The following is a 13800-nucleotide window of genomic DNA, read 5'->3' as shown; positions in this document are numbered from 1 at the left end:
CAGCTGTGCTATGTCTTCACCCCACACCCCAGTGACTACAAACACATACGCAGAGTGACACAGCGAGCAGCGAGTAAACAGCAGCCCACACACCTGGACGGGGAGCAAAGGGGTGGAGTAGTGAGGAGAGCCGTGGCACAGTACGCCACCAGGTCAGCCAACAAAACACCTGCTGTACTGGCAGGTCTCTCCGAGTCCATTCTCTGTCTATCTCCGAACAGATGAAAGACCCTATTCAACCAGGGAGTGCTCAGCTGCTGTGCTCATTCTCTTTCTATGTGTGTGCGCGCACTTGTGCAGTTGTGTACCTGTGTGTGAAGGAGAGAGAATACAGATGGATGGAGGTGGGGCAGGAGAGACAGAACAAGAAAGAGATAAAGTCTGTTTGTTTGCAAAATGAATCAAAGAGGGCTTTTATAGTAGAGTAAAAAAAAAAAAAAAAGCCAGAGAGAGGGGACGGTGAGGCAGTGAACTGAGAAGTGGAAGGGTGGACTCACTGGGGGAGTAAAATTGGACGAGAGTGAGGGGAGATAAAGGCGGACACTGCGAGAGGCAGAAAATGGAAGTCTGCCGTAATGGGGAGGGAGAGACTTCATTAAAAAATGCATGTAATTACAAATTACTTCAGTGAGGGCTCTCAAAGACAGTAAAAGAGGCCTAACTTAATCTGAACCACTGTTCCCCTGTGTTTAGTCTGAGCCAAACTCACAGTCAGAATCACATTACACACACTAACAGCACCATTAACCTCTGTAACAGCTCTATCCTCAGGGCACACACACGTAGAAACACAGTCCCACACACACACACACACACACGCACACAGAGACGTTGCCACACACACAGATACACAGACAAACAATGAAAGGCACATAAAGCTAAAAAAGCACAAAGCATGCTGTTGCCCAAGGTCGCAGAAATACTACACTCCCTATATAACAAGGTTGACACACACACACACACACACACTCACATATAGCACATAATCGCAGGGTACCCATTCATCTGAGTAAACACATGAAATCACTAAACCACTCGCACTGGCCTAGAGACAAAGTCAAACACCTAAAAACACAGTCAAACCTGCAATCAAGCAAACAGACATACACAAACACACTCATACACGCCGCCACTGCTTACACCATCTCCACCAACGTGGTGCATCCGGTGTAAACCATCCAAAAACCAATTATTGCAGGCTCAGCTGGGGCTGAAGCAGCGCCTACATCTGGGGAGGCAAACAAGGAGCTCTTGTAGCAGGACCAAAACCAAGCAGCCTGCAGCAGAATGGTTCTAATGTCGTAAAAAGGTACCAGGCTAATGCGAAACAATAGGTTAGGAGTCATATTATGTTGTTTCCAGAGACAGCTGAGGAGCAGCTTGTTGCGCTTGCAGGCAGATCTGCCACTTAGCAAGCTCAGTCAGGGGTGACCAGGAATGTGGCTGAGACAGAATTAAGGAATGCCGTTAATTAGGCAGGAAAGGTTTTTCACAAGCTGGACCTTCTGCAGATGTTTAAAAGCCGAGTTTGTAGACCAACACATGGCAGTGCTGAGTCATATGCCGTCAGCCGCTCTTGTTAAACGGCTTTCTGGTGATCTCTCAGACAATAACCAGGTCTGAGGCACATTAAAGCACATGATTAGGACTACTTAAGGTCTAGGATGGGTCATGGATGATTGGAGCGAGGGGGGCTGGTTGTGGGTGTGTGTGTGGGGGGGGGGCGACGACAATGCTGAGAACCTACAAGATGAAAGCAGACATTCCTGCTTGTTCTAGGGCCGCTCTAAGTGTTTCATCACACACCTATGTTTGGTTTATTGAAAAACTCAGCAGCCACATCAGAGCAGCACTACGTCACCGTTACTGTTATAGCCTTTCCAAGCTTCAGGGCTCGATCACATGAAAAATATTATCTCCATTCAGCGGTGACCATTTCGTGCTGCAGCTTTGTTAAGACCTGAGGTTATGTTAGGTTAAACAAGTTTCAGTCTCAATCACTGTACAAGGACTGAGAGTGTGTGTGTGTGTGCATGCGTTTATGTGTGTCTCACCTTACGAAGTCGTCCATTACTGGTTCCTAGAAAAACCACAGTGTGGTTGTGTACATTGTCCACAGAGACTGAAGTAAGGCCTGGGTATTCAGTCAGAGGAGTGGCCCTCAGGGACCTCCGTAAAGCCAGAGGGTGCTGCAGGTGGGCCGCACCGCAGTCCAGCTGCTCGGGCTGCAGCTGCAACGCAGACAAAATGAGAGAGAGATCAATTCTCATCAGCTTTCATATGGAAGAACGCCGTACAGATTAGAAGACAGGAGGGAGCAGAGCACAAAGGCAGCGCTGTGAGATGAAAGTGTCGTAGAAAACAAGAGCTGATAGTAGCTATCACATTGGTGCTGCTCATTCTTCTAAATCACTTTTTAGACATCTCAGTGAATACTTGAAAAGGGCTTACAAGGGTCTTCAACACTCATAAGACTTTGCTTTTGTCAAATCCTCGGTGGGCAATGATAAAACATTAGTGCCACGCACGGATGAGCACCAGGATCTATTGGGAATTCTCTGAATATTTTAGAGCACGCAGAGGCAAAAAAAAAAGAAAGAAAGAAAAAAGAAAAAAGAATTAAGCACAGTGGATATTTGTAGAGTCGTTTCCCACGGGCCCTTCTGCTCGCGGCCTCGTCTCTCTTATCATAAATAGTGTCTGGCTTTCCCTCAGTGCTCGTCTTCAAACTGTCGACTACAAAAAAGATCACATTTCAGCCGCCACAGCAACGTAAATGTAAAACTAAAGAATGTAAAACTTTATTCTGCGTGCGGTGTATAGGTTGTATCACAGCGAGAGAAGTGAAATCAGCACTGAATCACACTGAACCGTGCAGTTGTCTATCTCAGGAGGCCCTGGGGGGGCAAACTGAGATGTATTCAGAAAGCTGGTCACAGGAGGAGCAGCCCCGGGGCCACAGCCAACAAGGCAGTGGCAGCGAGCACGGCAGCTCTCTGACCTGACAGCACAGTGGTCACGGGACTGCTGCCTTTGACCTCAGCTCTGTCAGTCAAAAAGCACCACAATGAGAAGCTGAAATTTCCCTGCATTCCTTATGAAGCTCTCTTTGTCTTTATTATCAGACAGCAACTATACAGCGGTCAAATATAGTGTGCGTTGCTAAAGTGTCCTTAAGGGCAAATATTTAGTTTGGCATGTGAGTTAAAGGCAAGCTATAAACTCTTGATAATATCCGACTGTGTGTTTGTAACAAAGCACCTCTTTATCTCCTAACTTAGTGGTAAATTTGTGGCTGGGTTATAGTTAGTAGCACACGCTCAATAAAAAAAAAAATCAAATGTCTGGAGTTTAAGGGAAAAACAATAAACTATTGACCCCTTCCCATCTTTATATTTGATAAGACAGGGAGTCGTTGCATGTGAGAGGAGTCTCACCCTTCCCATAACCCCCAGTGCGGCTCTGGAGGGTCGTTCCAGCTATCATGACCTCTACTCCTGACATGGGAGATCTTCTCTCCGAGTCAGGAGCCGCTGGGCTAAAGAGGATAACTGCTTGTAAGCACAAATGGGAGCTGGCAGAGAGATGCAGCAGTCATGAGTGAGTTAATCTTATTGCAGTCTGAACAACTGTAGGAGACTTTAGGTTTCATGAATCAGAAGCAGGTTTATTGGACAAACTCTGCTGTGTTTGGGCATACAAGGAATTTGACTTTGGTTTATGAGGAAAAACTCCAATTTTCATCATCTCCAGGCTTGAATCTATTTAGAAATATATACTGTTCACAAAATAATGCAAAGATAATAAATGGAAAAAAATAAAATAATGAACCTGCTGATAAGATTGATCATTAGAAGCTGCTCCCCTGTTCTTAATGTCACTTATTAGTTTGTTGCTTTGAAAACAAACATTTTCTTTTGTGCTATATTACACTTTAAAGGCAGAATATCATTTGGTAAAACGTACCTTTTTGCCAACATAAGAAAAAAAAAAAATCAAAGTAAACTAAACAAACTGGGAATTAAATTCTTAATAAAATACCATACAAGCTCTTACCACCAGGTTTCCCTTCTGGATGCAGGCTGCCCCGGAGCCCTGGATAACGCTGTCCAGCACCTGAACATCGCTGCTGGGTGAGTTGGAGCAGTTCCTGCGGCCTTGTCGGATCTGCTCCTCGATGTCTCCAAACTTGAAAGCGCACAGAGCAGACTTTCTGTCCGCCTTGGAAAACACTCCAAACAGGTACGGCTCTGAACTCTGCCCGTCCTCCGACTGGATCTCCGCGGGGTACACGGACAGCAGCCGGTTGTAAATGTTCCCGTTAAATCCGCACTGTAGAGGCATCTGGATGTAGGATTCCGTGAGCTTCCTGCTCTCCGGCCCTGTGGATTTTCGGGGATTCTCGGTATCCAGACAAATCCTGGCGAGGATGCTGTTGGGCTGGCTCTCCTTGTGCCCCATTTTCGCGTCATTGTTGAAGGCAATATAAGAATAAGTCTTCTGGATGAATGCGTGCACGAAGTTGAGTTTGTTTTTGGTTTTGACCTCTTGTTTGATCTTGAACACGTTATCCTCTGACGGGTTAATGTCATAGGTGAAAAGTCTGGATAAATCCTTGATGTTCAAGGAGCGGATCGCGATCTCCGGGGTGTTCTCAAAACGCAGGTCCTCCTTGCTGTGATTTTTGGGGAAAAACTGGGTTCCAGCCCCTGTGTACGTGGCCCCGACGAGAAGCCGGGTGTTTCCCCCGTGGCTCTTGAAGATGAGCCCGACGGTGGACGCGTTCGGGTGATTGGCAGCGATGTTGAGCATGCTGGGGAAAACAGTCTTCTCGCCCTGAGGTGGGAACTCGACCGCTATCTCCGAAATATTCTCCATTTTCCGGAGCTCGCAGAAGCCCTGATACACCGATCCACACACCACCACGACCCCTTGCTCCCGGTCCAGCTTCAGGAGCTTGTTGTAGTTGTCAGTGAGGGATTTGGGATGCTCGCACGGAGCCTGGGGCAGCTGTGGCGCATGGCACAACAGGTTGTCCTCCACCGGCCCGGTCCTCTTCTCCACCTCGACGCTCAAGGTCCCGTTCAGCTGGTAAACGGAGTTAACGGTGGCCAGGTACACCTTTCTGGACACCGGGTCCACCACGAAGTTATTGGTGTGATTTGGAGACGGGAATGCCTGTTGGATGTGCAGCGCGCTGGCACTCCGGCGCGTCTCCAAAGCCAGGACGCCGAGAAGCAGAACGGCTATCTCTATCGAAGGAGGCATTTTTCCTTCTGACCGGCTTCCGCGTGTTCTGTGCCGAGGGTTGCATTGAGCAAAGACAAAATTATGTGTTTGTTCCTACTGCGACAATTCGAGAGGAAAGGCTGTTTCCTGCTCAACGCCTAAACCCAGAATGACGCGATAAGCGAGTCGTGCTTCCTTTTCAGGCAGCCTCCTCTGTCCCTCTCTGCCCACTGTGCAGCAGCAGCAGCCTCTCTCCCGAGGCGCACTGAGACACAATACCAGGTCAAAGATTATTTAAAAGTAAAAACACCCAAATAGAGACAAATTACAGATGATTTGTTCGTGCGCAATTTTGGACACTATCACGTCTGCGTAACAGCGATCAAACTTATTTGGAGTCACATTTTAGTCCGGCTTGTATAAAAATGGATTCATAAATAAAGGATTAATAAATTAGAAAGTGTAAGTAAAACTGGACTTCACTGGGGGAAGGGGCGTTAACTCATTAACCCTGAAGAATGGCACCGACTCCCTGGAATGACACATCCCATCAAAGCGCGCTGTCAGGCCACTGTGCTGTGATTGATCGCTGTTTAGTTATCAGATCCTGATGTGTTTTCCCCCTCACTCTGTCTATAATAGTAGCGAATCTATACGTTAACTTAATGTGAACCGATCACATGAAGTTGTAATGACCGTCCACCGTTCCTTTCAAGATGAGCCACTTGATGAGTCTCCACCCCTGCGTGGTTCCGCTCATCTCGGGGTTAATGCCGGGTCACCGTCCCACCTCCTGTGCTCCACAGTCCCTCGGCTCTCAGATTAGTTCTGCAGAGCCGAAAGGGTTCCGTTTTGGGCACATACGCCACGGCAAGCACCGTGAAAGTGCTACCAGATGGGCACATCAGCACACCTTTCCGGGGTTTGACATCCACATCCATCCAACAAAGCTTTCTTGCACGTTTTACCTCATAAATATTCAAGCGCAACACATGCGCCCCCACTCAAAAATGCACGAATATGGTTAGCATTTTTTTTCTTTTTTGTTTCTGGATGGAGCGTGCATATGCTCACATCTCTGAATAGAAATGAATGATTCCTAGTAGAGGAACGACCGGGAATGTGTCAGACACTGCATAAATCAGTTTGCAGGCGAGCCCGAGAAGTGTTATCTCTGAATACATGCAATAATTAAAGTTGATGCTAAATCGTGTGCAATCGCTTGTGCCTATTTACTGTGGACTCCTCTGGGGACAAACTCGCTCTCTCCTCTCGCCGCTCCCCTCCACCCTCACCCCTCCATCCCTCCCCATCACCACTTGCAGCTTTCAGTAAAGGCAGATAAGTGCGGCCCGTGTTTACCTTGGCGCACAGCCATGCGCATCAAATGTGGCAGTGTAGAAAAGGAGGGAAGCTCTCTGATAAAGTGCAACATAATGACCCCCCCTACACACAACTGTACAACACAATGGCTCAGCCGCCAACTGTGTCAGCACTGCGCGCGCACACGTAATCGCGATCCTCGACAGGGAGCGAGGAGGCTTCAGGAGGTCCTGCAGGGATGGAGCTCGCTGTGGGGCAGAGCTATCAGCATCACATCGCCCCACAGAGGTGTGGCTGCTGCTCCATCAAACACACCGTTCAATCAAGCTGCACATGTGTGTGTGAGAGAGAAGAAAGTAGAATAAAGTGGAGGCAGACGTGATCTCTCCTGTGTTTCTAATGAAAATATTATCCCTGGTGGCCCACTCTAACTTTTGGCAGTTAGGGGCCCTTCTCCCCAACCTGTTTCCTTCCTGATAAGGACTGACCTGTTTGTGTTTGGACCCCCTCCTCCCTTACAGCAGACCATTCACACAAACTGAGCACAGCCGTTCACACACACTGGAGCAACATCAAGGGTTACGAGGTAAAAGATCGCCATCTCGTGGTTACATGAGGCCTCTGCAAGCAGCCTAAAAAAAAAAAAAACCTTTGTTCCAGGTACAGGTACAGGCACCGCCAACAACACAGTGTCCGCTTTAAGAAATACTGGTGGCTCATGAGTTAGTCAGGAATGCACTTTATTTATTCCACACTTAGAAAAGGACATCGGAAGGCACTGGAGTGGTTTAGCACACAACCCTACATCATAGGTGTTACTGCAAAAACAAGCTAAGGTCAAAGGTCAGCTCACTCTCAACTTGTCCACTTGATGGCAAAACTGAAACAGATTGATAACAGCCAGTTTAATTGCATGTTCAACTTGAGGAGAGTCAAGTTTACTCACATTTTGAGCAGAAATTCCCTTGAGTGGGTTTTTTTTTATCTTTAGACAAGGATGACAGTGATCCTGACCTGAGTCAACTCTTCTTTTCTCGCTGAGGGCGACTGTCTACAGAGTGACAACCTTTGAAGTCTCTATCAAAGGTTTCTTCAGCCTCAGCCTGACCTATATGCTATCTAGCAGTGTGCTAAAGTGCAGCTGTACAGTTCAAATGATCGCGCTATCTGTTAGGAAATCAGCTTCTCAGCATGAAATGCAGGGTGGACTATTCAACGTGCTAGGTCAACTTGTAGTGTCCTTGACTAGATGAGAAAGAAAGAATATGAGAAAGACTAGAGCCAAGGAACACTGTGCTCAATAAAGCAAGGTGCTGAAACACACAACTGAGGATCTGGAGTCAAGGTCACGTTCAGATTGTGAATAGCTTTACGCTTGCATTACGTACATTTCCTAAAAAGAAACATCAAGACATTCATGACACGTCTGAGAAGAAGTTACATCTGCAGAGTAACATCCTCTTTCTGTCCTCTCAGCTTTTGGGTGCTCAGGCATCCCTAGGTCAGCTAAGGTTTGGCACTGGGTGATTACACCTTAAGATAGAGTGCTTGTAGAAAAAAAAAGGAACGGCCACAGAGATAATACGCAAGGAGACTGTGTTAGTAATATCGCATACAAGCAGTGTGCATTCGACTGGCGTGGCAGTGGAGACGACTTGCACTGTAGATATGAAGCAGCAGCATTCCTGATCCAACTGAGATAGAGCTGGATGAGCACCAGTGGTCTCCCAACCTGATCACATCAAATATGGCGGAGGGGAGACAATTATCCTTGCAAATTGATTTTACTTGGACAATGACCCGTGCTTTTAAAAGCAAAACTGGTTCCTATGTAATTTTTCTAATGACGACATGCAGCACTGTATACATGCTGCAAATATGGCGGATGCTTGACAATAGCCAGATGTTCTCTGTGTGTTTATGTGCCGTTTCTATGGTGAGCAGCCCGTCACAGCTTCCCCCATTTAAGTCTTAATGCATCATTCACAATCTTGCGTACTGAGAACTGTCTTTCACTTAAAAAAAATAATTAAAAGCATGTGATCTTCGCTATTAGAAATGGTAAGGAAGCACAAAGTCTCTAGTCATCATGACGCTCCAAAGTCATGGTCAGTCCTTCAACAAATTTCATCACAGCAAGAAAGGAGAAACTCCCAGTAAAGTTTTCAGCCATGGTTCAAATCTACCAATCACAGCGAGGTCAGACTTCTTTTCCTAAAGGCAATCAACCACATTCTCACATTTGCATGTCTCTACAGTTAGACTGGGCCTTTGGAGCGACTCACCAGCTCAGTTTCCTGACTAAACTCCCCACCATGTAGAATGAGAGGAGCGTAATGCTACATGGTACTGAATAAAATAACATTGAAAATAAAAATAATATTATTAGAAATAACATTATAATTGATTAAAGTCTAAAGATAAAAACAGTACAATGTTGCATTTTGTGAGGGATAACAACACAATAGTTCATTTCAAAAATGTAAACAGTCTTGTCCTTCCTAAATGTGAATGTTCTCAAGTTTTCTCTCTTCTTCATCTTGATCCAGGCTGTGTCCGAATTAGCTCGGCTGAATTTTCAGCGCGCGGCCACACAGCCATCCCAATGGCGGTCACGTTCTTCAAACTCCCTGCATGACTGCAGCTATAAGTTACATCGTCTGGCGTCCCCAAAGCAACACGTGCTGGTTTCAATCTGGTCATCCTGGGGGCTGCAGAGCGCGGTGTGTGTACCCCGAGAGAGCGTCCCAGTTTCTCCACAAGAAGGCTAGGAGGAGGATGAGGAGGAGGGTGGAGAGGGAGCGAGAGCGTGTCTTCATCAGGGGTACCACACAGTTGGCCACAGTTGAGACAAAGACCAGAAGGACAGCCATAAGGGCCAGCAGCACATTGATAAGTTTTCCCAGGAGGGTCCGGGCCGTGGCATTTTCCAGCCCCTCCAACTGGACGACCTGCTGTTGCTGCTGCTGGAGCTCCATCTTAGAGATCCTGGTCTGACACGCCTCCAAAGCCTCCTGTAAAAGGACACCCAGAAGAAAAAAAGTCAGCAAAATCATAATCTTCCTCCATACAAACATCCACAAGAACTAAACTCACAGCATACCATACACTCAGTGAACACTTTACTGTAATGACCTCCACTATATTAAATAGGTTTTTTACGTATAAAATATTTTTCTACCCTGGTGTTTGTAAAAAGGACTCTGCAAAACATTAGAAACACCTTTTACTGTATGTGAACTACAACTTCCATAATGAACATACAGCTAAAATAATACCTCTCTGAGTGTTACTCAAAACTGAGCATTACCTGCTATTATATATATAACTTGAAGTCAAAATGTTGCATTGTTTGTTTTTGTTTGTTTGTTTGTTTTTACCTCAGAACCCCCAAATTTGCCAGCAGGTTTGAAAGGCATTCCATCTTTTAAAAAAAATATCAAAAACACAAATAATCACCAGATTCTCAACTTTCTGATGGTCCTTGAACTGCTCATCTATAATGTGCCCTTCCTTTGAAAACGTGACCAAATCTAAGCTTAAAAACAATATTTCATAAAAATGCCTTTATTCTTCATGTTTCACTTGAAATCCACCATAAATAAACCATTTGCACCACATTCAGCCAAGAACAAAAAAAATCTTTGCTCCACTGTGCAACCCTGAAGCCATTACACAGCTGTGACCGACACATGACAAAAATTCTGGGAATTTTCAGCTGAACTGGACTGAACTGAAAGTTGTTCAGTAAGGAAATAACTTAGAAATATAAGTAATAGAATATCTACAGTACATAGATTCCCTTTTATTCCCTTTTTTAACAGTACTGGTAACACATGGGGACACATGGAAAAATGTTGTTCATGTTGATTCCAACTTTTTAATGATTTATGGCATTATACCTGTGTCATATTGCATAAAAGATGTTTTTGAGTTATCGCTATCAGGTGTGTTGGAAGAGGGAAACATCTAAAACATGCAGGATTGTGGCCCTCGAGGACCAGGATTGGACACCCCTGTAATAAAGTCACTTAGTGTATATTTTATGGACTTCTACCAACGTCTGAGCTTTCAAAGACAACAGAAGGGGAGTGGAGTAATACGAGACATTTACAAGGAGATGCTTTTGTTTTGAATAAACAGAAAGCCTGAAGGGAAGACTGGATCCCTGGACTCATCTTCCTGTTTACAGAGTCAACATGTCCAATGAGATAATGCTTTTGACTGTTGGAGGGTGTGTGCCTACCTCAAACTTTCAGTTTAACTTTAAGACTGACACCATGACGTCTAGAATGACCAGCCCGCATTAGCTCACTACTGCTTACAGCAGGAAGCCAGACAGGCCTGCTCACCAACATAAGCACTTCCACTGTTTCAACACAGGGCTGTCTTAGGTCTAAAGGTTCAGTGTTGAACTCCAACTAGGAGAAAATTAAACAGATAGGACCAAAAATGATTAAAACTCAGCTTATTCTGAAATGTCATTTAACACTCCCATTATCACAGTAACTGAGAGTGACTTTGACACTGCTGTTCTAGCGTCTTAGCAGGTGTGATAAGAGGTCAGGGCATGTGACTGGCTGACGAGAGAGGAATTGAGGATTAGTGACAACACAGGAGGGGGGGGGGGAAGCATTGTTGTGGAAAATAGAGTTTTGAAAAACTACAACATATTTATTAAATTAAAAGAAAAAAATGTCATGATAGTACTTGGGGTTTGAATAAAATACATTATTTCAAAGATTATATATATATTTACTTTACTGCCTGCTAAGATCAGATTATTTTCATCTTTAAATGTAAAATTAAAATGAATTGCCATCAAATTTGTGGAGGTAGTGGGGGGAAGGAGATAGTAATAATATAAAAATTAAATGTATTCAAATTCTTTATATGTAATTAGTCTTTCGCTCTTCCTTGACATTATAATTTTCCATACTGAAATTTGGTTATTTTGGTCTTTTTTGTGGGCTGCAAGGTGGCATAGTTGGTAGCACTGTTGCCTCGCAGCTCCCGGTGGGGGCACCTTTCTGCGTGGAGTTTGCATGTTCTCCCCGTGCAGCATGGGTTCTCTCCGGGTTCTCCCACAGTCTAAAACATGTTGAGGTTAATTGGTGATTCTAAAATGTCTGTAGGTGTGAATGTGAGTGTGCTTGGTTGTCTGTCTCTAAGTGTAGCCCTGTGATAGACTGGTGACCTGTCCAGGGTGTCCCCTGCCTTCGCCCTAAGTCAGCTGGGATAGGCTCCAGCCCCCCACGACCCTAGTGAGGATAAAGCGGCGTGTAGATAAAGGGCGGATGGATGGATGGATGGTCTTTTTTGTTCAGATGACACCTTTTCCACATTTGCCCATCTTTAATTTTCTGAGGGAGATTTTTTTTCATCATGTCAGTCATAAAGGTGCTGAATGCTGTATTGTCCATCCATCCATCCATTATCTATACACCGCTTAATCCTCACTAGGGTTGTGAGGGGGCTGGAGCCCATCCCAGCTGACTCAGGGCGAAGGCAGGGGACACCCTGGATAGGTCGCCAGTCCATCGCAGGGCTACACTTAGAGACAGACAATCAAGCACACTCACATTCACATCTACGGACAATTCAGAGTCACCTCAACATGTTTTTGGACTGTGTGGGAGGAAGCCGGACAACCCGAACAGAACCCTTGCCGCACGGGGAGAACATGCAAACTCCACACAGAAAGATCCTGGTGTCCCCACTGGGATGCAAACCAGGCAACAGTGCTACAAACTGCACCACCTTGCAGCCCATGCTATATTGTTAGGCATCCAAATCTGTGACACTGGGCAAAAAAAAAGAAAATTGGCTTGGCCAGACTATCAGTATGAGCAAATGCAGAATTTTGGATAGTGCACTGTTACATCCATATAAATGTGTAATGCAGTATTTAAATAAAGATAAAGTATTTTTCATTTCATTTTACAGTGGGAGTCAGGACCAGCTATTAGTACTCCGCTTTATCCTCTAAAGTTCCTTATCGTCCAAAGCTGGGAATCAAAATTAAAATGAAATCCATTTACATATCTTGTGGAATGTAATTCTATCAGACTTGTTTGTTGTTGACCTAATTTATTTCGAACAGGGGCAGTGTGCTTGTGGACGTTAGCCCAACAGACGAACCTGGATGTCTCTGGCTCTCTCATAAGACTGGTATGCAATCTTCTCCTCCATGCTGGCCAGCTCCTGTTTGAGGTTGAGGATCTCATTCTGGTGAAGTTCTGTCAGGTCATTCAGCTGTTCCTCCAGACGTTCACACCTAAATACACGAATAAAGAAGACACACACACACACCACACACACACGTGAGTCTGTGTCATAATTAGCTTAGACAAAGAAACACATGCAGGAATTAGTAGAAACAGACCCTGAAGGCATCTAACCACATGGCACCTGACTGGACTGATGACTGGCTCTGACAAGATTAGGATATGCTTACTCATCTGCTGATCCAACCAGCCAATCACAGAGAGTCAGCCGTATGAGACTGGCCAATGGGACATAGCCAGCCAGAGGAGAGGGATCTATACTGCTGTGTATTTTGGCAGGCACATACAATTGGATGCACAACATAGTACAAAAATAGACACGAGACCGCTACTGTATATGGCTGTCTGTTTGTTTTTCTTTCAACAATATTTAACAGGTAGGTAAAGTAAACAACACTCAGTATATAATGTAGAGTGATGACGCATGATTTAAAAAACTAAAAACTTTGCTTGGTTTTAAAATGTCTTTAGAAATCTTCTAGTGATTAAAAAAAAAAATAACCGCAGACTATTCCCTTGTTATCTGATTGTTTGATATCAGAAAAAAGGGGAATAGAAAAAATAATCCTGAATTCATGACCTAAAGATTGTAACTTTACCATTATAGAGGACTAGGAAAACTGAAGAAAATTACTTAAACAGCTATTTAATTAACTAAATTGTGTCAGACTATTTTCTGATGATTAGTTGATTGCTTCAACTTTACATTTATCAACAATGAAAATAATCATTATCAGCAGCCCTCACTGGTTGGGCTAAAGATGGAATCAGTTATGAGGAGCTATTTAGAAACACAAGATTGGCTTATTAGTCCCCTGTGGGCAGACTTAAAACGGCCACTTAGTGGTCATTCTTCTCTGTTGGAAATTTTTTTGGTCTCACAGGACAAACACAGACTGCTCTGAACATTTTAGGAAGAAAAATGCTCATGTTTCCTTAACTATGTAAGCTGCTCATTGTG

At 44.7% G+C, this 13800-nt stretch overlaps 2 protein-coding genes across 5 annotated transcripts in view; both read right to left on the bottom strand.

The window, feature by feature from the left end:
• Positions 1–5700, bottom strand: part of plxnd1 (plexin D1) — a 76963-nt gene extending 71263 nt beyond the window's left edge. Inside the window, exons 1-2 of the mRNA XM_008289535.1 lie at positions 4057–5700; positions 2055–2231 (exon numbers count right to left, since the gene is read on the bottom strand). Coding sequence (XP_008287757.1) covers positions 2055–2231; positions 4057–5268 — 1389 coding nt within the window. The 5' untranslated portion in view covers positions 5269–5700. The remainder of the gene's footprint in view (positions 1–2054; positions 2232–4056) is intronic.
• Positions 5701–7275: 1575 nt separating this feature from the next.
• The window catches only part of LOC103362975 (transmembrane and coiled-coil domains protein 1), a 48355-nt gene continuing 41830 nt past the window's right edge, over positions 7276–13800 (bottom strand). For all 4 annotated transcript variants that reach the window (XM_008289532.1, XM_008289531.1, XM_008289534.1 and 1 more), the window contains 2 exons: positions 12694–12829; positions 7276–9566 (listed from right to left, as the gene is read on the bottom strand). In XM_008289532.1, coding sequence (XP_008287754.1) covers positions 9252–9566; positions 12694–12829 — 451 coding nt within the window. In that variant the 3' untranslated portion in view covers positions 7276–9251. The remainder of the gene's footprint in view (positions 9567–12693; positions 12830–13800) is intronic.

This window comes from Stegastes partitus, unplaced genomic scaffold, assembly GCF_000690725.1.
Source record: "Stegastes partitus isolate 25-593 unplaced genomic scaffold, Stegastes_partitus-1.0.2 Scaffold620, whole genome shotgun sequence".
Classification (NCBI taxonomy): Eukaryota; Metazoa; Chordata; class Actinopteri; family Pomacentridae; genus Stegastes; species Stegastes partitus.
Note: the sequence above shows the minus strand (reverse complement) of the source record. Positions and strands in the feature narration are given on the sequence as shown.